The sequence below is a fragment of the Heptranchias perlo genome, chromosome 2 (genome assembly GCF_035084215.1).
Source record: "Heptranchias perlo isolate sHepPer1 chromosome 2, sHepPer1.hap1, whole genome shotgun sequence".
Taxonomy (NCBI): Eukaryota; Metazoa; Chordata; class Chondrichthyes; order Hexanchiformes; family Hexanchidae; genus Heptranchias; species Heptranchias perlo.
In genome coordinates, this window is record NC_090326.1 from 20,089,046 (window position 1) to 20,115,685 (window position 26,640).

Here is a 26,640-nt window from a genome sequence, read left to right on the forward strand (position 1 = left end):
TTTCAATATTCCAATCCAAAGGCATAATTCTCGAATATAGAGCACTTTGGAAAATTATGACTAATGCATCTGTAATTTCCCCACCTGTTTCTTTTAATACCCTAGGGTGGAAATCCACTAAGTTCCTCCCCTTGACTTGGTTTTTAGGTTGCCTTGTACCACTGGTATTTGATCTTCTTCTTCTACAGTAAAAACGGATACAAAGGGCTCAATTTTATAATGAAAGTCCAGGTGTGCTGGGGATGGGGGGGGCAAAGAAAATCGTAATTTTCTGGAGCGGACAGGATACCTGGCTCCAACACGCTGAAGAAGGCAGTTTATTTTTTGCATATTGGACAGTTAAAAAGATTTTGACCTTACCTGAGCGGCTTTCCCTCAGCTTCTGATTCACACCTGGTGAAACCAGGCGGGACGGGCCGGATCAGTGAAAAATAAACTAAATAAATTAAATAAAATTACATTTCCCATTTAAAAAAATAAATAAACATAACTTATAAACAATGTCACCTGTACCCCCCCACCTCCGATCTTTGTCTCCCCCCCCCCCCACCCATCTCTCTCCCAATGGTGGAAGACATAGCATCAAATTAATGCACTGGGGATATGGGGAATGGAAATATTACAAGACTGATATTACGAGATTATAGCATATATGTTAACCAGAAGATTTTTAGACTTGGACTAGTACTTCTGGAAAAAACACACATTGCTATATCTACACAAATTTGTGATATTTTATGAATAGTTAATAAACTGTCCATTAACCACATTATATGACTATGGCCAAGTATTTATGAAACCCTAAATGTTGTAGGGTTCTTTAAACCCAAGTTCTTTCTTTCGTGTTGCTGACCAAGAATCAACTCCCAGCACTGAAGTACAAAATCCAAACAGAAAAGCAAGTGTAGCCTGGACACTAATTTTGTTTCAGAACAATTTCATGCAAGTTCCTTGTGCCAGGATGATAATGGTACAAGGAAAATAATGCATGAGGAAGACAGCCAGGTCCAGGTGCTTTGGAAACAATCTATAATCAGATTATCTCTCACCCAACGGCCGATGAGGTCTCTCTCTCTCTTTCTCCCCCTCCCCCCAACCCCCCCTCCCCCCCCCCCACCCTCGGATGTGCAGCTCCTGTCGGCAGCCAGCCTGTCAATCAGGCTGGCTGCCGGGCGCAAAACCCAAACGAGGCTTTGATTGGCCTCATTAGGGTTGCGATCGCAACCCGCCTACTTCCCTTCCGGGTTTGGCGTCTGCAAATCACTCCCCTCGGACTCTTCCTGCCGGCATATTAAAATTGTGCCCAAAGTATTCATTTAATAAGTCTGCCATTTCCCAACTATCCATTATAGTATAACCTGCATCTGTCTTTAATGGGCCCACATACTCCCTTACCACTCTCTTTCTCATAATATATTTACAAAAAACTTTTACTGTTAGCTTTGATAACCCTTGCAAGTATTTTTTCATATTCCATTTTTGCACCTCATTACTTTCTTTGCATCCCTTTATTGTTTTTTATAGCTCTCCCAGTCCGCTGGATTTCCACTTTTCCCTGCATTTGAGTCAGCCTTTTCTTTTAGCTGGATACTCTCTCTTACCTCATTTGTAAGTGCAACTTTTGCCTTTTCGGGGCATGTACTGGTTTTTGTATTGTACCAAATACTTCTTTGAACACTTCCCACTGTTTTCACAAAGAGAAAAATATTTCCTACTGTAGACTTTCAGAATCTAGGCTACTTACCTGGTCTTGACCCCCGGGGTGATCTCCACTTGCGTCACTGAGAAGGCTGGCACACCTCTTCTCACTCGGCTCCAAAGTTACGCCAGGTCTCTGTAAGATCGAGACTGTGGGAACTCCAAGCTTAGGGGTTCCCCGCCCCGGCCCTGCCCTCTGATGCAGCTGTCCTTGTAAGAGGCGGACGGAGGTTCCACTGATTTTGGTAACACAGGCCGGGACATGGCATATCTGTGTCCTGGCCTGTTTTCCAAACCTTCCAGTGCAATCCAGCTAGAGCTGGGGTGGGAGTCCACCAAAAGGAATTTGGAAGTTTGGGCCCTATATATTTAATTATTACAATGTATGTTATGGAGGGAATTTCTGTGGAATCTACTATTATTAAGTAAAACGCTGGAATATTCTCTAAAATGGAAATAAACCATGAAACTTCACGGGGTACAATTTCCTGGGGGGTTCTCCCGATTATCCGTTGCCTAATTTTGTCTGTGCTGTTTCCACCAAAGTTACGGCAGTCAATCGGGAGAACCCTGGCAGAAATTAATGGCACACCTCTTTTAATGTACTGAGTCAGTTAAAAGCTACAAAGTAATCTCGAGCTCAAATTACATAAACTGTCCAAAGTTCACTCTATCACCTGAACACTTTGATTAGGTTAAAGGATGGGAGCTGATAAAGACCATCATCTAGGTATTTTAATGGATGGTTAGTGTACACATTACCTAATTTTCAACAAAGAAATTACTTTTGAGGTCAGTTATAAATAAATTCTGAAACAGTTTCAACTCTTCTACACAAACCATGTATAATAATCTGCTGTAACTGTCAGAAAAACATTGCACTTTTAAAGGTCTCTTGACCAGATCTTCCATTCACCAAAATGATTTCCACCATGCATAATTCTGTACTTTTGGCATATAATGCAGATACAGAATCCAATTTAGTTCCCATTTAAAATTAAATTTATACTTAATGTTTAGCATTTTAACCTTGATTATTTATGTAAAGTATGGTATAAAATGAGTAGCAATATATCCCACTGATTGAGATATCCCACTGATTGAGATATCCCATTGATTGTCATTTATGATATGGTTTATGTCCCACAATTCCTCAACAATGTACTTTCCATGCAATTTGCTTTTACAAATAATTACTCACCAGGTTTAGTTTGATTACACAGCGACTGAGAAATTATTCTGGATAAACTTTTCAAAACTCCAAAATCTGGAGCATCATGGTATTTCTCTTCTGATCCTGTAATCGCCACAAGTTCTTGTTTATTGGCACCAGCTACACCAATGGCAAAGACTTCAGCACCACCGTCTCTGATGGCTTTAGCTATGGCTGGTATGCCTTTTGAATCTGTGGCTGGTCCATCAGTAATGAGAATAATGAACCGCGGCACATTGGTTTTTCTTCGACCACCCTTTTCTGCAGCTAGAAGTTCCTTTGCATGTTTCAGAGCCTTTGCTGTGTACCTGGATCCACGTGTCTCTTTCCGTAGTCCCAAAACTGCTCCTCTGATTTCAGCTTTGCTTGTGAATTTATCAAGCTGAAACATGGTCCGCGGGCTGCTTCCATACACAATGGCTCCAAATCGAACATAATCCCGGTCAACTTCAGAACGGTTCACCACTGCCATCATAAAATGCTTCATGCTGTCAAATTGAGATGTGGATATGCTGTCTGATCCATCCATTACAAATACAATGTCTGCAACTTCTATTCTCTTGCACTCTGCTTAAAAAAAAGTCAGCAATAAATAATCAGGCAAAGGCAAGTAGAAACAAAAAGAAAAAAACTGCAAATGCTGAAAATTTGAAATAAAAACAGATAATGCCAAAGTGCACAGTAGATCTGTCAGCATCTGAAAACAGAAAGGACAGGTCAATGCTTCAGGTGTAGACTGAAAACTGGAAGGTAAACAGGACCGAACAAAACAAAGAGAGGAGAAAAGAACAACAGCTAAATGTTGAGGTTTAAGTATGCTGATTCCCATCACAAAGAAGAAGTTAATGGGTTCAATAATAACAGGCTTTTAAACCCATCAGGTGGATCTTTGTGATATTAGTTACCCGAGTCTAGACATTTACATGTCGTTCTCCCCATTCACTTTATTTTCTTGTTCTATAAAGGGATTGCTCATTCACAGAGTGTCAAAAGACCTGAAGCACTAACTTAACTTCACAGAAGGTGTCCAATTTTAGGCACCGCACCTCAGGAAGAATATATTGGCCTTGGAGAGTTGCAGCGCAGATTCAGCATGGTGATACCAGGGCTGAAAGATTAAATTATGAAGACAGGTTGCAAACTAGGCTTCTTTTCCTTTCAGTATAGAAGATTAAGGGGTGATTTAATTGAGATATTTAAGATGATTAAAGGATTCGATAAGGTAGATAGAGAGAAACTATTTCCTCTGGTGGGGGAGTCCAGAACAAGGGGGCATAACCTTAAAATCAAGCAGTTCAGGGGTGATATCAGGAAACAATTCTTCATACAAAGGGTAGTGGAAATCTGGAACTCTCTTCCCCAAAAAGATGTTGAGGCTGGGGGTCCATAGAAAATTTCAAAACTGAAATTGTTTGGTAAGGGTATTAATTGCAATAACTTGACAAATTGCAATATTGCTTTCAATACAGTCTTGTAGAACATTCTTACCCTTCATTATCTGAAATGGTGGGGGAGATGCTCCCTGTGTGTTATAATGAGTTTTATAGACCAGAAAAGTTTCAGGTTCAATTTCTAGTTTAGAGTTAGTTGATCTCAGCTGGGATGGTAGGGAGGGTGCTATAACTGGCCTCACTACCTCCAGCTAGAGAAGGGAAAAAACACAATCAAGATTCCAGCTCCTTATCATTATCCAGTGACCCCTGGAAAGTGTGAATATTTGGACTATGGCTGAGAACAGGATTAGGCTCAGCTGTGATGGCTCCCAGAGTCAAATACCCTGCCAGGCTCAAACATGAAGATTGGCCACTTGGCTGAAGTACTGGAAGGCTTCTGGGATCAAAGGAACCGTAACTCAACACACGTCACCACCTTCAGGAGAGGAGGAGAGTAAATCAGCAATAAATGTAACCAGACACACAATTAAGGGTAAGTACACAGAAACAGGAGTAGGCCATTCAGCCCTCGAGCCTGTTCCTCCATTCAATGAGATCATGGCTGATCTCTATCCTAACTCCATCCACCTGCCTTGGCTCCATATCCTTTAATACCCTCGGCCAGCAAAAGTCCATCGATCTCAGATTTGAAATTATTAATTTGAGCTAGCATCCACTGCTTTTCATGGGAGAGAGTTCCATACTTCTATCATCCTTTGCGTGAAGAAGTATTTCCTAACTTCTCTCCTGAATGGCCTGGCTCTGATTTTATGTGCCCTTGTCCTAGACTCCAACACCTGTGGAAGAAGTTTTTCTCTATCTACCCTATCAATTGCTTTCAAAATCCTAAAAACCTCAATCAAATCACCCCTTAACCTTCTATATTCCAGGCAACACAAGCCTAGTTTATGTACTCTCTCCTCATAATCTAATCCTTGAAGCCCTGGTAACATTCTGGTGAATCTGCGCTGCAATCTCCCAAGGCCAGTATGTCCTGTCTAAGGTGCGGTGCCATGAACTGTACACAGTACTCCAAATGCAGTCTAACCAGGGCTTTGTATAGCTGAAGCAAAACTTCCTCCCTTTTATATTCTAGCCCTCTAGTTATAGAGGCTAACATTCCATTAGCCTTTTTGATTATTTTTTGTACCAGATTACTACATTTTAGTGATCTGTGTACATGGACCCCTAAATCTTTTTGGACCTCCACTGTTCCTAGCTTTTCCCATTTAAAAAATACTCACATCTATCTTTTTTTGGTCCAAAATGGATGATCAATGGAGTAACCTTGCTCTCTGGCAGAGCATATGGGAAAATTTTCCATCAACTGCAGGCAGCACATCGATGATTTTCCAATATTTGTTGCCAGTGGGCAAGGCTCCCACCACCAGCACATATTTGAAAAATTCCTCCCAATGGGGAATCATTCTGCTAGTTTTCAAAGTAATTTGGGAAAACATAGAAACATAGAAAATAGAAGCAGGAGTAGGCCATTCGGCCCTTCGAGCCTGCTCCGCCATTCAACAAGATCATGGCTGATCCTCTATCTCAATACCATATTCCCGCTCTCTCCCCATACCCCTTGATGCCTTTTGTGTCTAGAAATCCACCTAGCTCCTTCTTAGATATATTTAGTGACTTAGCCTCCACAGCCTTCTACGGTAGAGAATTCAACAGGTTCACTACCCTCTGAGTGAAGAAATTTCTCCTCATCTCAGTCCTAAATGTCCTACCCCATATCCTGAGACAGTGACCCCTCGTTTTGGACCCCCAGCCAGGGGAAGCATCCTCCCTGTCAGTCTGTCTAGCCCTGTCAGAATTTTATATGTTTCAATGAGATCCCCTCTAATTCTTCTAAACTCGAGTAAATACAGGCCGAGTCGACCCAATCTCTCCTCAACGACAGCCCTGCCATCCCAGGAATCAGTCTGGTGAACCTTCGCTGCACTCCCTCTACGGCAAGTATATCCTTCATTAGGTAAGGAGGCCAAAATGGCACACAATACTCCAGGTGTGGTCTCACCAAGGCCCTGTAAAACTGCAGTTGATGAACTTTTTACTCACCTTCAAATGGACTGCACACTTCAAATGAAATCAATTTATCTAAGTCCTTTAGGGCATCAAAATTCTGCACATTATAAACTTTATCTTGGGATCCTGCAATGTCCACAAGCTGACTGTTATTAGCACCGAAGATACCAATGGCAAAAATATTAATCCCTTTATCCCTTATGGCTTTGGCAGGTTTATACACCTCATCCTGTGCCTCTCCATCTGTAATCACTATAAGATATTGTCGTTCACCAGTACGGCCCCCTCTTGAGCTATCAAAGTACTTTATTGTAAAGCTCAGTGCACGGCCTGTAAGTGTCTCTTCGTTCAGTTGTTCAATGTCATTAATAGCTTTCAGTAGTTCTTGTTTGTCAGTATATTGATCAAGCTGGAATTCCAATCTTGTTTGTGTGCTGAACTGTATCACACCAATCTGGACTCTGCTTTCACCAATCTCAGTTTTGTTGATTAAGGTTTCTATAAATGTTTTCACTTTGTTAAAATCTGGACCGTATATACTTCTTGATCCATCAATTAGGAAAATGATGTCTGCCACTTCCAGTTTACTGCAGGCTGTGGGAAAATAAAACAAAAAAATATTTGTGTCCAAAGTTGTTATTTGTTACTAAATTTTCAAATTGTTTAAGCCTATTCGATCTCTCCATATCAATTTAGAACAGCAGACTTTGTTCAAAGGCTGTTGGAGGCTTCACTCTGTTGCTGTCTCCATTGATACCACTGTCGACCCTGTTCCTGGTCACCACTTTTTTCTGTGAAAGTGACATTAGCAAATCTGTTCAGCAAGATTCCTGTAATGCTGTGTTAGTTTTCCTGTACTGTCATGGCAGACTCAATGCAAATTTGAAGAGAACATTTTTTAAGTCACTACCTTCATTCTGACATCTTTACACAATTATATCTGTATTAATACTGGGCTACGTATGACGTCCGATAACAATGTGTGCAATACCTTAAAAAATTAGACTGAAATATATAAATAGAGAGTGGATTTTCCGAGTCCTCGCACAAGGCGAGGTACCTCACCTACCACCATCACAGTGCACCCATGATTTTCTAATTGCCACTGGTGGCAGGTGAGATCTCTGAAAATTTACCCCACTGTGTAAAGTAAAGGCTGTAGCAATTGTGACTCCATTTCTACCTTACCTTGCTGTCAAGTCGCAATACTTCTTCCTGAGGTCCTGTCAGGACTTTTCGGTTTCTTAGCCAGCATTATTACATGACAAGATGGCCCTCAGTGAAAGGTTAGCAGGTAACTCATGTGTAGGGACTGGAGTATCCCACTCCCTCTGCTCTACCATTGGAGGCCAATCCTTCAGTGAATCCATCCCTGCTCTTTGAATATCTCTCCCAAAGCCACTTTGCCTCGTTTCTTGTTTTCTAACAACTGTTCTCTCTGATCATGCCTTTCGTCCCTTTTCCTGCTCAGTCCACCATTTTTACCCTTGTTAAGCATTCTAACATTTTCTTTTACATGAGGAGAACTCTACAAATACAGTTTGTTGTTGTTGAAACTAGCAGTCTTATCTCCAGCACCAATTTTCCTGACCCCCACCTCTGAGGTGGGGAGGGGGGAAGAGGGCGGGGACGGGAAAGTGGATGGGCTGGGGCTTGTCTTTGCAGTAGGCACTGATGCAAAAGAGACAGGAGAAGGTGTTCTTAGCTTCGCACCTCATTTTCCAAATGAACATTCCTTTTGTGTCACAGCGCAAGAGCACCCAGAGAAACATGGTGCTGTGGCCAGCCAACCTCCCACCATCTGAGGGGCCTCTGGAGTCCCGGGGCAGATTATAACTCAAAGGTTGGTGACTTTTTTGTTTAAACTTCCCCCCAGAATTTTAGTACACTATGGCTGCTCATCTCCATCCTGCCCCTTCTGCTCTGTAAGCGGCAGGACTTTTTTAAAATTCATTCATGGGATGTGGACGTCACTGGCAAGGCCATCATTTATTGCCCATCCCTAACTGCCCTTGAGAAGGTGGTGGTGAGCCGCCTTCTTGAACCGCTGCAGTCCATGTGGTAAAGGTTCTCCCACAGTGCTGTTAGGAAGGGAGTTCCAGGATTTTGACCCAGTGACGATGAAGGAATGGCGATATATTTTCAAGTCAGAACGGTGTGTGACTTGGAGGGGAATGTGCAGGTGGTGTTGTTCCCATGTGCCTGCTGCTCTTGTCCTTCTAGGTGGTAAAGGTCATGGTTTTCTTGGGAGGTGCTGTCGAAGAAGTCTTGGCGAGTTGCTGCAGTGCATCCTGCGAATGGTACACACTGCAGCCACGGTGCGCCGGTGGTGAAGGGAGTGAATGCTTAGGGTGGTGGATGGGGTGCCAATCAAGTGGGCTGCTTTGTCCTGGATGGTGTCGAGCTTCGTGAGTGTTGTTGGAGCTGCACTCATCCAGGCAAGTGGAGAATATTCAATCACACTCCTGACTTGTGCCTTGTAGATGGTGGAAAGGCTTTGGGGAGTCAGGAGGTGAGTCACTCGCCGCAGAATACCCAGCCTCTGACCTGCTCTTGTAGCCACAGTATTTATATGGCTGGTCCAGTTACGTTTCTGGTCAATGGTGACCCCCAGGACGTTGATGGTGGGGGATTTGGCGATGGTAATGCCGTTGAGTGTCAGTCTTGTACAAGGACTTTCCCCTCAACTATGTTAGTGGCCATGGACTGGAAATCCCACTGCCCCTGGGCCTAGACTGAAGCAGTGCACTTTAGATGCACTGCTCCTGGGGCACAGTGGGCCCGGAAAGTGAATCCCAGGGCCCTCTACATAGAATACTGAGACAGAAACCTTTCCATGTTTGCTAATTTCAACAAAAACGTAGATCTTCTTACCTTCTTTTGAACACATATCTCGTATAACTTTATGATTTATTTTTGTCAAAGCGTCATAGTTTTCAGTGTGAAAAATCCTTTCTCTTGCTCCGCCGATCTGTAGCAGTTCAGATTGTTCGGCTTTTCCCACACCAACAGCATAAACATCGACTCCCCTTTGCCTTAATTCTGCAGCAGGTCTAGAAACATCGTCGTGTGACTTTCCGTCTGTGATGGTGATCAGGAAGCGACGTACCCTATTTTTACGACTTTTATCTGCTTCATTAAAGAGAGTTTTCATATATGTCAATGCTCGACCCGCCTCTGACCGCCCTCCTCCAATCAATCTGATTTTGTTAATTGCAGCTTCTATGTCCTTTTTAGTCGTATATTGTGAGATGTCAAATTCTGTCTGTGCAATATATCCATACTGGACAACGCCAATCCGAACCTTGTCTGTGCCAATACGGAATATGCGTACTATATCTAGCATGAAATCTTTCAGGTCTTTGAGATCCTCAGATTGTATATCACCTGATCCGTCAATCAGGAAGAAGATATCAGCTTCTTCAGTATCAATGCAGCCTGAAAATACAAAACAATCTGACTTCAGGTACTGAAAGATGAAACAAGTATTTTAACATATCTCTCTATGTATGATCAACTCTCGGACACCTCCTTTCTAGGCTGAAGAGACCAATTTTCTCCAATCTTGCCTCATAACACAGGGATTATCTCTTCTCTGCAATGCCTCCAGTGCATGGATGTTTCTCTTGTGTCTCGGTAACTAGAACTGAACATGTTATTCAAGGTGTGGTCTGAGCAAAGCACTATTAGCTTTGATTACAATTACCTCTGGCTTATATTCTACTGTTTTGGCTATGTAGTTCAACATTCACTGGTTAGGCCCCAGCTGGAGTATTGTGTCCAATTCTGGGCATCACACTTGAGGAAAGATGTTAAGGCCTTAGAGAGGGTGCAGAGGAGATTTACTAGATGTGGGGCTTCAGTTACGTGGAGAGACTAGAGAAGCTAGGGTTGTTCTCCTTAGAGCAGAGATTATGGGGAGATTTAATAGTGTTTAAAATCATGAAGGGTTTTGATAGAGTAAATAAGGAGAAACTGTTTCCAGTGGCAGAAGGGTCAGTAACCAGAGGACACAGATTTAAGGTAATTGGCAAAAGAACCAGAGACGAGATGAGGAGAATTTTTTTTTTTAAACACAGTGAGTTATGATTTGGAATTCACTGCCTGAAAGCGTAGTGGAAGCAGATTCAATAATAACTTTCAAAAGGGAATTAGATAAATACTTGAAGGGGAAAATTTTGGGGAAAGGGCAGGGGAGTGGGACTAATTGAATAGCTCTTTCATAGAGCCGGCACAGGCACGTTGGGCCGAATGGCCTCCATCTGTGCTGTATCATTCTATGATTCTATTGGCTTTGTTAATTGTTGATCTGTGTGATTGTTCATGTTGAGCATCCAGTCTAAGTCTCCTAGGCCTATTTCAGCTTCACATGTAGCTATTTCGACACCATCGTGAAATTTGCATGTCACCCATTCCAATATGCAATATTTCAAAATTGTCTGCATTAAATTTTACCTGACTTTGTTCTACCCACTTATATATTATCCGAGCTGCCTCTCTGATTCCACTGCCCCTGCTAGTTTGGTATCATTTGCAAATTTGAATACTCTGCATTGCCTTTCTGAATCCAGCTCATTTAGGAACAGCAGTAACTGCAACTGTGAGCCCTTGGCCACCTCTCTCCAACATAAGTTCTCTAACAAGTAGTCATTGGGATGAATTTCCAAGGGCCTTCTTCCAATCACCCACTGTGACTTCAACAGTAGTTGGAGAAACACAACTCCTGTGTCCCGAGACACGGCCCCAGAGCAGAAAGGAACGGGAGGATCAAACGCAGAGTCATTGCAAGACTCGAGAGCAGAGAGCAGCGGGAGGATAAAAAGCAGAGTCAGCGCAAGGCCCGAGAGCAGAGAGGAGCGAGAGGATAAAAAGCAGAGTCAGCACAAGGCCCGAGAGCGGGAGGGGAGGAGCGGGAGGGGAGCGGGAGGTTAGGCCGCACGCGGTTTTTACGCAGTTGGCGTCAACTCACAAAGGCAGAAATTGAAAGAGTGACATCGCAGGTCAGCAGGTAGGTGATTGGTTGGTGAGTATTACTGTTTATTTTCTCTCTCTAAGTCAGGGCAGGGGTTTAACAAAGAGCTTAAATCAATAACTTAAACTAGATAAATTAATGATGTGGAGATGCCGGTGATGGACTGGGGTTGACAATTGTAAACAATTTTAAACACCAAGTTATAGTCCAACAATTTTATTAGAAATTCACAAGCTTTCGGAGGCTTCCTCCTTCCTCAGGTGAATGTTGTGGAAATGAAATCCTCGAACCCTTCGCATTTATAAATCACAGAACAATACTTGGTGATTTCAGATAGTCTTTCCAACTGCCCGTTGCCAAGGCAATCACAGTGTGCAGACAGAGAGGTGTTACCTACAAGACTATCTGTAATCACCAAGTATTGTTCTGTGATTTATAAATGCAAAGGGTTCGAGGATTTCATTTCCACATTCACCTGAGGAAGGAGAAAGCCTCCGAAAGCTTGTGAATTTCTAATAAAATTGTTGGACTATAACTTGGTGTTGTAAAATTGTTTACAATAGATAAATTAATTAGTTAATAAAACCAAAAATAGCAAGTGATTAAAAGCTTTAATAAATAAATAAATTCTGCTTCGATAAGCGATGGCAGGGCAGGTGGTGTGTCATAACTGCAGCATGTGGAGTTGGTGGAGAGCAGCGTGATCCCCGGCAACCACATCTGCAGTAAGTGTCTGCAGCTCGAGGAGCTTTGGCTCAGAGTTGTTGAGCTGGAGTCCGAGCTGCAGATGTTGCAATGCATCAGGGAGGGGGAGAGTTACCTGGACACTTTGATCCAGGAGACAGTCACAACCCTTAGATTAGGAAGGATATAGTTGCCTTAGAGGCGGTGCAGCGAAGGTTCGCTAGATTAATTCCTAGGATGAGAAGGTTGTCCTATGAGGCGAGGATGAGTAGAATGGGCCTATACACTCTGGAGTTTAGAAGAAAGAGAGGTGATCTCATTGAAACATATAAGATTATGAGGGGGTTTGACAGGATAGATGCTGAGAGATTGTTTCCCCAGGCTGGAGAGTCCAGAACTAGGGGACATAATCGCAGTGTAAGGGGTTGGCCATTTAAGACTGAGATGAGGAGGAATTTCTTCACTCAGAGGGTAATGAATCTTTGGAACCCTCTACCCCAGAGGGCTGTGGATGCCGAGTTGTTGAATATATTCAAGATGTGGAGATGCCGGTGATGGACTGGGGTGAACAAATGTAAGGAATCTTACAACACCAGCTTGTGATTTTAAAATAAAATTGTTGGACTATAACCTGGTGGTGTAAGATTCCTTACATGAATATATTCATGAGATAGACAGATTTCTGGACTCTAGGGGAATCAAGGGATATGGGGATCGGGCAGGAAAGTGGAGTTGAGGTCGAAGGTCAGCCATGATCTTATTGAATGGCGGAGCAGGCTCAAGGGGACATGTGGCCTACTCCTGCTTCTATTTCTTATGTTCTTAAACCCCAGAGAAAAGTGTAAATATTGTTTATGCCATTTTTCTGGGGTATCGCAGCTCTGCCAGCAAAGTTACAGTCGACAATAGGGACAACCCCTGCAGTCATTCACCCTCCATTGTTTTCTACCCTTAAGCCAGTTTCTTATTCATGCCCAAGGTTTACCCCGATACCCCACAGATTGGAGTTTAACTCATTGGCTCGCCTGTGGAACTTACTCTAAATCCTTTTGGAAGTCAACTGAAAAGATGTTTCTCCACCTAAAATCTGTGTAAAGCTCAGACTTTAGAAATTTACACATCTCACCTTGCTGAAGGTGTTCTTTCTGTTCAGATCTTACTGCAGTCATTTGGACGATCTCAACGCAAATTTTCTTTTGGATAATTCTTTCAAAATCCATTTTTCTAGTATCTTTTTCTTCAGAAGGATCTATACTTGAAACAAAAGTTTCTGGAGGATACGAGGCAATATTTCGAAGCTCTCTGTCACTAGCATTTTTCGTTCCTAAGGCATACACAGTAACACCAGTACGTCGAAGGGCAGCAGCTGATTTTTTGACATCATCGTTGGAGTTTCCATCAGTGATCACAATTGCAATTTGAGGAATTCCTTGTTTATTCCTACTGCCAGCTCTTGGTTCAAAGTAATTCTCTTTTATATAGTCAATAGCAATTCCAGTATTTGCGTCTCCTCCCCTGTAAGGTGTATTTGTAATGTGTTGGAGAAGGTCATTCTTGTTCTGATATGAAAGAAGGTAAAACTGTGGTGTCGGGACAGTGCTGTACTGAACCAAACCAACTCTCACTTTTTCAGGACCAATATCAAGCGCCTTGATAAAATTATACATAAAATTACGGATCAGCTGAAAGTTTGATTCTCCAACCCTGCTTGATTCGTCCACAAGGAAAACAATATCAGCAATTGATGCAGACTGGCACACTGAAAATAAACAAGAAAACACTGTAACTGCACTGTGCACACATTTACTTTCCCAAAGACCAGGCATGTATTCAATAATTAAAAGAATTCTGAGCGGCTGTTCCAGTTCCTGCACCTGGACGTATAGTGACTGACTGTGGGAGGGTGGGAAATTGGCCCGTTTCAACAGTGAACCAGCCAGCAGGTTGAATCGAGGGGAGTGGGGGGGGGGGGGGCGGGGGGGGGGAGGTGATCCCAGAGGGGCCTCGCACGAGCAGGGGGCCAGAGTTATTTTGTGAGCCCAGGAGGAGCACTCCCGTAAGAATGACACACACTACCCCGCACAGATCAATTCTCCTCCTCCTCCATTCACTAGTAATTCACGCCTGTACCCAGCCTCCAACAAGCTTCCAATTTCCCCCCACCGAGCAGCACTTCAACAACCCCTCCACCGTGCAGCATTTTAGCCACTCTTACCCACCTCCCACCAAGCCTCCACTGAAACATCCCCCCTCCTAACTGAGCAGCATTGTAACCACCAAGTTGCTCTCCCCCATTGAGCAGCATTGTGAAACACTTCCTCCCCACCACCCCACATTCAGCAGCAAATTGGCCCCCATTACGCCCCGCCACGAGTTGGAATTTTAATTCTGACTTTCACGTCCCCAATACCAGCATTGCACCCATCCTCTCCTCACTGAGAATCATTTTGGTTTTCTGCCTAACAGAGCAATATTTTGCCCTCCCTGCACGGAGCAGCATCTTAGCATCCCCCCCCCCAACACCTCCCCCCACCCCAGCAATTCGGAGTTACTTTTCACCCCTACCCTCCATGCACAACATTTCAGCCCTTGTCAACCCATTCAAGACTAACATTTTTGCCTTCCCTCCCATCACGTAGCACCTCAACATCTCCTACTACACTGAGCACCTGTTCACCCCCCAATGAACAGCATTTCAGTCCTTGCCCACCATTGTGATCCTGCATCGCTCCCCACCCCACTACTGACCAGCATTTCAGGCCCTGTGCTCTTTCTTTAATGGCAGGGACATCATCCTTGATATACTAACCGCCCCCCCCCCCCCACCACCCCGGCAACAAAACTGTCCCCAACTCCACCACTTATCATCCATACATTCTACAACCCCTCCTCTTCTTCCCCCTCTCAATCTCCTGTCCAATTTCCCCTTCACCATCCCATTCCCAATCCTCATTCTCCTCCTCTCAACCATCCTCATCACCCTCCCCTCTCCGAACTTCTCCATCCATCCTTCTCCACCATGTCCCCCTTTCCCCCCACCTCCTCTTTCACCAGTCCACTCTCCATCGCCCAAACCCCTATTATCATCTACTCTCCCTCCTCTTGTCTTCCATTCTCTCCTCTGAGACCCCCTACCACTTTCTACCTGTCCCTTATTCTTTTCCCCTCCCACTCTCCCTTCCCCCTCCTTTTCTCCCCCTCCTTCTCTCTTCCCCGCCCCCCTCTCCTCCCTTCACATTCCCAATCATCTCTACCTCTCCCTCCTCTTTTCTTCCACACTCCTCTCGCTCATTCTCTTCCTCATCCTCCCACACCCCCTTCCCCATCTCATTTCTCCCCTCCCCATCTTCTCCCTCCTCCTTTCCTTTCACCCCTCTTAACCTCTCCTACCTTTTTCTCTCCCTTCCCTTCCTGTCCTCCTCCACCTTCCCCCTCTTCTCACCCCTCCTCTGTTCTCTCTTCCCTCCTATTCTCTTTCCCTTTCCACCCTTCATTCATCAATCCCCACCTCTGTCCCCTCTCCTCTTTCTCCCCCTATCCACTTCCTTACCTCTCATGCTCTTTAAGTGTCACCACCTGGGTGTGAGGGAAACTGACTTATGCAAAGGGGAACCTCTGGAACCAGTGAAACATCACGTTAACACAGCCACTCTGTGAACTCAATATCTACATCAAGGGGTTCTGCTAGTCTGGAAGGACAGCTGATTTAAAGGAACAATGCACCTGTGGGTCTCATCATCATGGAATGCATGCACTTATCTGGTGGGGGGGCGGGGGGTAAGATCATGCCACTTACATTCCTTTAAAATTGTGTTCTCTCCCTGTAATGGAAAAAGTCCAATATAAGCAGCACCAGAGAAATTTAACTCGGGGAGGAAAACAACTACTAAGATTTTGACTGGGGCAGACAATGCTGTTCTCCAGGTAGAAGTGAAAAGCAAGTCTTCAGCCAGCAACTGATATATAATCCCAGCTGCCTTTGATGGGGGGACGGAGAACCTTCTGAGGTAATGACATGCAAAAAAAAAACAAAATTGAACCATATTGGTCTGTAAACCCTGTTGAGCGGGTATCTATATGTAGGAAACAAATGTCTTCCACAATGCCTCACCCCAATCTTGTGTCTTACATATCCTCATCCTCTTCAAAACATAGGAACAGAGAGATTTCCATTGGGAAATCAAAGTCCTCAGTTCAAAACAGTACTTTCTGCAGAGTAGACTAAATATGGCAAGAAATGTGTTGACAGAACTTCCAGGACACAAACAGCTAAGATCGATATACAGGCAAAGTAACACAAACCTTCAGCTCCAGTAAACAAAATGGTCTCCAGAATGCAGTATCTGCCTCAAGGATACTGCTGTAGTGCTCATAACACTATCTACATATAGCAAGATCCCACAAACAGCAATGAGATAAACAACCAGTTAATCCATTTTTGTTGGCATTGGTTAAGGAAGCTATGATGGCCAGGAAACAGGGAGAATTCCTGGCTGTTCTTCAAATACGCTTATGGGCATATAGAATTGTGATTTAGCAGGCATATTTGAGGAATGGTATCTGTGGCAGTGCAGCACTCCCTCAGTACTGCACTCGTGTGCCAGCTAGATTATGAACTCCATTCAGGTAGTGGGGTTTGAACCAATCACCTTCCAGCTCAAAGATGACAGTGCCAGCATATAAGTTTACATATGTTATATATTTAGTACTTGCTGAAGGTTTTTGTTCTTCATATCACTATTTAATTGTAAATAAAGATCTTAGTTGTTTTAGTCTGTAAACCACTGGTCTATGATAATATTTTGAAGAGAACTTGGTAGGCAGGGTCCACTTACAGGAATGGCTGTTAGATGATTAAAGTGAAAGTTGGTCCAATAAAAAAACAAAATTCTAACACATGCCTTCCATGTACATTTTTCCCTTGGTTATTTTACCCATTTTCCCTCCTTTCTAATTTTAATCTATTAAAGTTTTCAGAGTTGAAATTCCACAGAGATTCTTCCGATTGTCCACCATAACTCCAGAAGATCCACGGAAAACCTGGAAAAATGACAAACAGTTTCTCATGGGGATGCCATGGATCTTCTGCTGAAGTTAAGGTGGATGAATGGGAAAACACCCAAGGAAATTCAATCCCTTCATGTTCAACTCCAACTTCCAAGCTCCAAATCCAATCGCATTAGTCATCCTTTTGAATAAATTATTCTTTTCCCAAAATCCATCCTAGATATCAATAAAATCTATGTCTTCCTCCCAGTGTCATCTCTTCAACCACTTGGTCGGGACAATTCTTCTGCTAAACTCTAAAAGTTGACCTTTTCCTTACAGTGTAAAAACTTTACCCAGTGTATTTAAACTTTTTGCTCAGTTTTGTTGACTGCCTATCCATAACTTCAGGAGGGGGTGGTGGGGGGTGAAGAATAAAAATGGTTAAAACTGACTCATTGTTAGAAGTCTACCCCAGTTAAACTTTGTACATTTGCACAAATGTGTGGTTGTCACATGAATTTACAATAAAAATTAATAATAATCAGTAAGTGACAGGGGCAGGTTTTCAATCCATTAAGATATTTTCATTAAAGAAACATTCCAAATGAACCAATTTATAACAAAACACCATCTCAATGGATTACAATGTTCTTCACAATGAGACCAAACAAAGGCAGACAGATACCTCCCACCCCTAGAACCAATTCTGATCTGGAGGAAAGAGGAGATGAACCGTTACCTGCTGGCGCTTTGAGCTCTTGCATCAAAAACTGTTGTCGTGTTATTGTTTTAATTGTAGTGGCCATACCACTAGCAGACTGCATAAGTTTGTCAAAAGTATCAACCTGTATCACAAATGGGTAACTTTGAATAAAGGCCATTTTCCTCAGGTCACTTAGGTCTAACTTCCCTACACCAATGGAAATAACTCTCACATTGTCATTTTTCAAAGCTTTGGCAGCTGTTTCAACATTATCTTGCGATGGCGCAGAAATAATTATTATCGCAATCTGAGGAACGCCTTTCTCCTTTCGGCTCCCAGCAGATTGAGTGAAGAATGTTTTGTGCAGAAAATCGATGGCACGTCCTGTTCTCAGTGCTGCTCCACCCTTGAAGACAAAACTCCTCCGTAAGTAATTCATCACCTCCTCCTTTCTCTGAAATGTATTCAGTAAGAATTCAGTTCGTGAATCCCCACTGTACTGAGAAAGTCCAATTCTGTAGCTATTCGCTCCAACATTTAGTTGATCGACAATCTCTAAAATAAAATTCTGTATATATTGAAATCCTGCTCGTCCCACATTTCGAGATCCATCGACCAGAAACACAATGTCAGAATATTGAGCTGTCAATTTGAAATAACAAAGAATGAGTATATACGGAGAACTTTCATTTGTAAACAGAACCATTAATATTACTCATGAATGAATGGCATTACCAAGATATTCCACTACCAATTTTATTAATCACTGGTTAGGCCTCAGCTGGAGTATTATGTCCAATTCTGTGCATCACACTTTAGGAAGGATGTCAAGGCCTTTGAGAGGTTGCAGAGGAGATTTACTAGAATGATACCAGGGATGAGGGACTTCAGTTATGTGGAGAGACTAGAGGACTACAACAACAACTTGCATTTATATAGAGTCTTTAACATAGTAAAACGACCCAAGGCAGGTCACAGGAACATTATCAAACAAAATGTGACACCGAGCCACATAAGGAGGTATTAGGACAGGTGACCAAAAGCTTGGCCAAAGAGATAGGTTTTAAGGAGCATCTTAAAGGAGGAGAGATAAGTAGAGAGACGGAGAGATTCAGAGAGGGAATTCCAGACCTTAGCACCTAGGCAGCTGAAGGCACAGCGATTAAAATTGGGGATGCACAAGAGGCAAGAATTGGAGGAGTGCAGAGATCTCGGAGGGTTGTAGGGCTGGAGGAGGTTACAGAGTTAGGGAGGGGCGAGGCCATGGAGGGGTTTGAAAACAAGGATGAGAATTTTTAATCAAAGCGTTCCCAGACAGGGAGCCAATGTAGGTCAGCGAGCACAGGGGTGGTGGGAGAACGGGACTTGGTTAGGATACGGGCAGCAGAGTTTTGGATGAGCTCAAGTTTATGGAGGGTGGAAGATGGAAGGCCAGCCAGGAAAGCATTGGAACAGTCCAGTTTAGAGGTAACAAAGGCACGGATGAGGGTTTCAGCAGCAGATGAGCTGAGGCAGGGGCGAAAACGGGTGATATTACGGAGGTGGAAATGGCGGTCTTGATGATGGAGCAGATATGTGGTCAGAAGCTCATCTCAGGGTCAGATAGGATGCCAAGGTTGCAAACAGTCTGGTTCAGCCTTAGTCAGTGGCCAGGGAGAGGGATGGAGTCGGTGGTTAGGGAACAGAGTTTGCGGCGGGGACCAAAGACAATGGTTTCGGTCTTCCCATTGTTCAATTTTTGTTCATCCAACTGTCGGACAAATTGTGTGACAAATAAGAAACAGTGGAGGGGTCGAGGGAGGTGGAGGGATCGAGGGAGGTGGTTGTGAGGTAGAGCTGGGTGTCGTCTTAGTACATGTGGAAGCTGACATTTTGTTTTCAGATGATGTCGCCAAGGGGCAGCATGCAAATGAGAACTAGAAGGAGCCCAAGGATAGATCCTTGGGGGACTCCAGAGGTAACGGCACGGGAGCGGGAAGAGAAGCCATTGCAGGTGATTCTCTGGCTATGACTGGATAGATAAGAATGGAACCAGGTGAGCACAATCCCACCCAGCTGGACGATGGAGGAGAGGCATTGGAGGAGGATATGTGGTCAACTGTGTCAAAGGCTGCAGACAGGTCTAGAAGCTCGGACTGTTCTCCTTAGAGCAGAGAAGGTTAAGGGGAGATTCAATAGAGATGTTCAAAATTATGAGGGATTTTGATAGAGTAAATAGGGAGAAACTGTTTCCACTGGCAGGAGGGTCGGTAACCAGAGGACACAGATCTAAGATAATTAGCAAGCAGTCGTCACTGACTAAATTTCAAAAGTACTTCATTGGCTGTGAAGTGCTTTAGACATCCTGAGGATATGAAAGGAGGTATATAACTGCAAGTTCCTCCTTTCTCACAAAAAGGACTGATTTAATAAAAAAAATCCATAATTTTCTCAAAAAGCTAAAATATGAGAAGGGAAATTAATACAAATATAAACATTGTATTACAATGACAATGCAAGATTTCCTGAAGCTTTTCTTTTGTTTGACTTTTTGAACAAACAAAGCCTTAAATGTTATAAATGGATAGCCATGTGGTGAAGGACAGAATACTAGAGCCTGGTCTTTAATTGTTTCCAAGCCTTTATTCATAGAGATTCCCCTTACACACACACCACACCCTCGATAAGCTGTCCTGTAAAAAGGATACAACAGAGTCCCCAATTGATACCCGCCACCTGAATACAATTAACACTCATTGATATAAATCATACAATTTACACTGCATACCATTTGTGTATCTAATTGGTGTATCTTATTTTGGCATGCACTGGGGTTGGGAGTACTTTCTTCTATTTTGTTCATTCCTAGAATTAACTCAGTCAATTTCACCTGAAGATACATTTTAATATTCTGTCACAAGGCTAGTCTAGATATCTGTCTGCATGATTTATTGCTACTCAGAACACAAATATTTTTAAATTTACAATTCAGGAAGAAACTGAAGTAAGAAGTTTGTCCCAGATGCTGACAATAAGGCCACATGCTGGCACCAATAAGATTTGTTTATTTTCTTATATGACTGTTAAGGGTGCCAAATTTATACTAGCTATAAGGTTAAGTTCTAAACATGAAAGATTGTATTGGCCCACAATTACCAACTTAAATCCCTGCTCAGGGATTATCAAAATGGTAGACAAATTCATCTCGAACAAATTGAAAATCACTTCACATAAAGGCACGAGAAGTATTAAGGTGTCACAACGTTTATAAATGCTTAGACTAAAGTAAAAATGTACATAATAAGATAATGAGTAATATATTTATGCCACACTTGTAGAACAAAGAAAGTGCTTTAAAATAATCCATTAAATGGAGGAATTTGTTCCACGTGTGAGCATTCCGTACTCAATGGTCCCAATATTTATGGTGAGGCCGAAAACAGATGAAGAACCCGGCAACGCTGGGACACGAACGGCAGGACCTCATTTACATTTTGTACCTCCGTCTCCCGCCTGGCAGTCATAGAATCATAGAAAGGTCACAGCACGGAAGGAGGCCATTCAGCCCATCGAGTCCGCGCCAGCTCTATGCAAGAGCAATCCAGCTAGTCCCACTCCCCCGCCCTTTCCCCGTAGCCCTGCAAATCAGTCGATCTCATTGAAAGCCTAGCTGGTGGGCGTGAGGGTACACCAGCAGCAGGAGGTCGCAGCCGGGGAGCCTTGGAGATGATCCCCAGAAATCGAGATGGGTGGGTGAGGTCGCCAAACGGGGGGCTGGGGTGGGGAGGTTTACAATCAGGACGGGTGGAGGTCTGCGTTCGGGGCTGGGGGGGTGGGGAAGGCTGGCTTTCGGGGCTGGGGTTCCTTGAAGGGCCTAGGGGAGCACTCCTACTGAAGGAGGCACTTACCTTAGGGAGCCGGCAGCTCCTGCCTCGATCTTACTGCTGAGTTTCCAGACCCATGGGAAACCCATGCAGCAGCAGTCAATTTCAAATCGGGCTCCCAACTGCACTGTGGGAACCCTTTTAAAATATGTTAATTAAGCAATTTAAGTATGTTAATTAATCATCCCACCTCTCCATGATGCGACACTCGGATGCCCTGATATCCACTGCTGTAAAAATGGCAGGTTCCGCGCATTTCACTTTTTAACCCGCACCCAACCCTCTCCCGCCTGTCTTAGAGGAATTAATATTGAGGCGAATGTCTTGGCTGTTTGATAGTTATTGCACCCACCTAACTCAAGGGACTTGAGTGAGCCAATAACTCTTTAACCGTTCCCCCCCCCCCCCCATTCTCCCCAGTCAAAACATGAAGCTTGCTTTCCCTGGAGATGTTAGTTTGTGTGAAAATATTTAGTAGTGTTACACTACCTCTAATACTACATGCCTAATTGAATAAACATGTCTGCATTTTTCTGGATTGTTAACCACATGCTGACAGTTAAAATAAAGACATCTATCAAACATAAGCATCAGCTGTTCATTAAATTTAAAAAAATTAAAAATGCAGTGTTTATAAAATACATATACAATTACTTACATACCATTTTGCTGCGTCTTGGTAACATATACATTCGCAGTTAGAATGAATAACATGACAGTTATTTCTAACATCCCCATATTGACAGAGCTCCAAGACACTTTCCTGAAAAAAAGATATGTTTTACAAACGTTGTACAACTTCTCCAAACCTAGAAGTGAGCTCTTTCACAGTCACAAAAACCTATTTTGGCATATTTAAATGGCATATTACAGCAACAACAACTTGCATTTATATTGCACCGTTAACGTAAAAAAATCCTGGTGCACATCATAGAAGCATAATCAAACAAAAATCAACGCTGAACCAAATAAGGAGATATCTGGAGGGATGACGAAAAGCTTGGTCAAAGGTGAGTTTTAAGGAGGGTCATTGGAGGAGAGGGAAATGGGGAGGCAGAGCAGTTTAGGAAGGGAATTCCAGAGTGTAGGACATAGAGCACAGGCACGGCCACCACTGGAGGATGTCATTTGTGTCTTTTGATTAGGGCCGTTTCAGTGTTGTGGTAGGGATGGAAACCTAATACAAGAGGTTCAAACATGGAGTTGCGGGAAAGATGGGCATGGATTTGGGAGACAACAACACATTCAAGGACTTTGGAGAGGAAAGGGAGGTTGGAGATGGGGCGGTAGTTTGCAAGGACAGAATGGCAAGGGTGGGTTTTTTGAGGAGGGGGTGATGACAGCAGATTTGAAAGGGAGGAGAACCTGAGGAGAGGAAACGGTTCACAGTATCAGCCAGGAAGGGAAGTTGGGTGGTCAGCAGTTTAGTAGGAATAGGGTCAAGAGAACAGGAGAAGGGTCTCATGGATAAGATGAGCTCAGAGATGGCATGAGGGAAGATAGGAGAGAAACTAGAGAAAGATGCAAGTTCAGGGCTAGGGCAGGGGGGAAGTTTGGCTTGATGGTCAAGGGAAAGGGAGGGATGCAGCGGAGGCAGCCAAACAGATGATCTCAATCTTAGTGACAAAGATATCCATGAGCTCCTCGCACTTGACATTGGAGGCGAGGGTGAAGGTGGCAGGGGAGAGGTGTTTAAGGAGACAGTTGGTGGTGGAGAAAAGAAGCCAGGGGTTATCTTAGCATTCCAAGATGATCCAGGAGTATAGTTTTGGCAGAGGAGAGGAGTGCTTGATGTGTTCCAGCCAGATGTGGCAATGAATGGCTAAACCCCAGTGCTGGTCAGTTCATTTGCAAATTTCAGTGGGATTCCTTTAATGTAATCCATTTCAAATCATATTTGTGAAAAAAATCGCGCGCCTTTATTCCCACCTTTTGTAAACTAATATTATTTTAACATTCCGAAAAAATGCTTTAATGTTGGCTGCTTCCGTTGTAAAATGCATACTTATTTATTAGTGTAAACAGTTTCCCTCAGGTCTAGTAAACCAGTTTCAGGCTGTTTAAATCAGTCTCAATAAAGCGGATCACTGCCCCTCCTTACAAATAAACGTTGATGAAGGTGAAGTTTCCCACAAATGCGGTGTTTACAGAGCTGAATTAATACACCATATGACCACCTCAGAGTATTTTATATTCATCTTTCAACGCTTCCACCGCACCTTTTACCCTTGGAAGGGAGCTCGTGTTTTCCCTCTTTGTAACGGATCGATCGCCGCGGACAGAAACAGGTCAATGCTACACACAAAAAAGACAGCTCTCTGAATCTAATGTTTCCAGTTTAATAGAACGAAATTTCCATTGATACCAAAGAGACGGATTCACAAAAACTGGAAGTCGCCCACTGCACCTCCTATCTCTCGCTGACTCTCGGAAGAAACGGAACAAATATAATCCAATTAAACGCACCGCTTTTCGTGAGGAACAAAAGTCATGCAGAGCCTTTTATCTACCCTGGCAAGTGATACTCTAAAAGGAAACTCCAACATGGTTTTAGAAAGCAAGGTGTACCTGTGCGAAACGGATTAAATGTTGAGTAAGGCAGAGATTCATTTCAAACAATTGCTTGTATTTAGACACAAATTCAAATTGCTTACAGCATAAGGCGGTATATTTCCCTCTGTGCGTAAAGTTATAAACACTTTAGCAAAAAGCATCTCTAACCTTCCACAGGGAGAAAAATGTTCCCGAAATCCAAGGAACTTTGGACTGTGCGGAGCAGAGAATCTAAAAATCTACATATCTATCGCCATTTTTACATTTAAGCAATTGAAGTAAAAATCAGAGTATAAAACTGATTCAGGGTCGCAGAATACAATCATTTCATAATCTAAGGTAAATCGAATCACAGTCACAGTATACAGGAGGTTCATAATAGCTGTATAAAATCCATTCAGCTATTACATATTTTTATTCTGCATAAAATCCGTGCACGAATATTTAAGAAGAAATTATTACTCACTACCACCTCAGAGGATTTCAAGCCACCCACTGCACACAGCAGGTTCTAAAACTCCAAACTAATTGCACTGTTTCATATTAATAAACTGCTCACAAGCTCCTCCTCCTCATTCCTAGTACCACTTAGTACCTCCCAATAGTAAGAAGCCGGAAATAATTACACCGGTTTTACAGTAAATGAAATCCGCCCGTTGTTCCTTAAATCCCGGCGGCTCTTCCCCGAATTCTGAGTGAGTCTGTAATGTAGCAAATTCCAGCTGGGTGCCTGTTGCCCTTGGGGTTATCAGGAACTTGAAGAATGTGCTTCATTTCAGGGAGGGAGGAAGGATCGACAGGGGAAATCTTTTCTGAATACCTCTTTGATTTGAGGTGGTGATAACCCAAGTGGGCCTTGGTGAACCCTACTATGTTGCGTATTTAGACTTCCACAAGGCATTTGGCAAAGTTCCACACAAAAAGATCAAAGCTGTGAGGATTCAAGGCAAAACTTAGAAATAGAAAAGTAACAGTTTGAAGGGTAGAAACAATCGACACTGTTAGAGGAATAATGTCAGCTTGGGGAAAGTTCTGAGTGGGGTGCCCCAGTGCCCAGTGTTGGGATCACTACTGTTTCTAATTTCCATCAATGACTTGAATTCAGAAAGTCAAAGCAAATTTGTGAAATTTGCACGATGATACCAAACTCGGAGGGGCGGTGGAATCAAAGAAGGGAGCCCAGAAATTACAGAATGAGTTAAAACAAAATATGTGAGTGGGCTAAACAAGGACAAATTAATTTTAATGCAGACAATTATAAAGTTTTGCACATAGGAAGGAAAAATGAGCAACATACATGTTTTGTTGAAATAGCTAAGAATGAAGTTAAAAGAGACCTCAGAATCTTACTAGACTTGATGCTCAACGCAGCAAACAACAAAGCCAATAGAATGTTGATCTACATGTCAGAAGTGTTGATAAGCGACTTCAGCTAAATGTGTCAAGTGGATGATTCTACTCAGCCTCCTTCCAAGGACTGCACCATCATAGATGCAATTATCCAACCAATTTGGTCCACTCCACATTACATTAAGAAGTGACTGATTGTACTGGACACAGCGTAGGCTTTAGGGCCTCATAACATTCAGACTGTAGTGCTGAAGGTCTGCACACAGAAACTAGCCATCCCCCTAATCAAGCTGTTCTAATGCAACTATAACAATGTGGAAAGTTGTTCTAGCCACAAAAAGCTGGACAAATTTAACCTAGCCAATTATTGCCCTAACAGCTGCCTCACAATCATGAACAAAGCCATAGAAGTAATCAATAGTGCCATCAAATGGCACCTACTCACCAATAACCTGCTTGCTAAAGTTCAGTTTGAGCTTTGCCAGAACTATTGGACTCCTGACCTTGGCACAGCCTAGTTCTAGCCATGGACATCAGAGCTGAATGCCAGATGAGAGGTGACAGTAGCTGCCCTTGATATCAAGGCAGCATTCATCAGTATGGCACCAAGGAACCTTACAAAATTAAAGCCATTGGGAGTTAATGGGAAAGCTATCCAGTGGTTGGAGTCATTCCTGACACACAGGAAGATGGTCATGGTTTGTCAGAGGCCAATCATTGCTGCCCCAGGACATTACTGAAGGAGTTCCTCAGAGTAATGTCTCTGGTTTAGCCATCTTCAGCTACTTCATCAAAGACCTTCCTTCCATCATATGGTCAGGAATGGGGCTGCTGGCTGACAATTGCACAGCATTCAACTCCATTCACAACTCCTCCGATAATGAAGATGCCCGTGCCAGCCTACAGCATGACCTGGACAACACCCAAGCTTGGGCTGACAAATGGCAAGTAACATTCGTGCCACATAAGCGCCAGACAATGGCCATCTCTAACAAGTAAAGGTCCAACTATTTGCCTCTGATGTTCAAAGGCACCACCATTACCGAGTTCCCCACCATCAATATCCTGGAGGGTCACCATTTGCTGAACTGAACCAGCCATTTCAATAACCTGGCTACAAGAAGAGGGTAGATACTGGGTATTGCGCAATG

The 26,640-nt window shown here is 43.2% G+C and overlaps 1 protein-coding gene across 1 annotated transcript in view; it reads right to left on the reverse strand.

Moving 5' to 3' along the window:
* The window catches only part of LOC137335661 (collagen alpha-6(VI) chain-like), a 199,558-nt gene extending 174,908 nt beyond the window's left edge, over positions 1 to 24,650 (reverse strand). Inside the window, exons 1-7 of the mRNA XM_068000953.1 lie at positions 24,612 to 24,650; positions 22,249 to 22,349; positions 17,760 to 18,365; positions 13,158 to 13,790; positions 9,250 to 9,813; positions 6,409 to 6,969; positions 2,900 to 3,478 (exon numbers count right to left, since the gene is read on the reverse strand). Of these exons, the coding sequence (XP_067857054.1) occupies positions 2,900 to 3,478; positions 6,409 to 6,969; positions 9,250 to 9,813; positions 13,158 to 13,790; positions 17,760 to 18,365; positions 22,249 to 22,324 (3,019 nt within the window). The 5' untranslated portion in view covers positions 22,325 to 22,349; positions 24,612 to 24,650. The remainder of the gene's footprint in view (positions 1 to 2,899; positions 3,479 to 6,408; positions 6,970 to 9,249; positions 9,814 to 13,157; positions 13,791 to 17,759; positions 18,366 to 22,248; positions 22,350 to 24,611) is intronic.
* Positions 24,651 to 26,640: the final 1,990 nt, after the last annotated feature.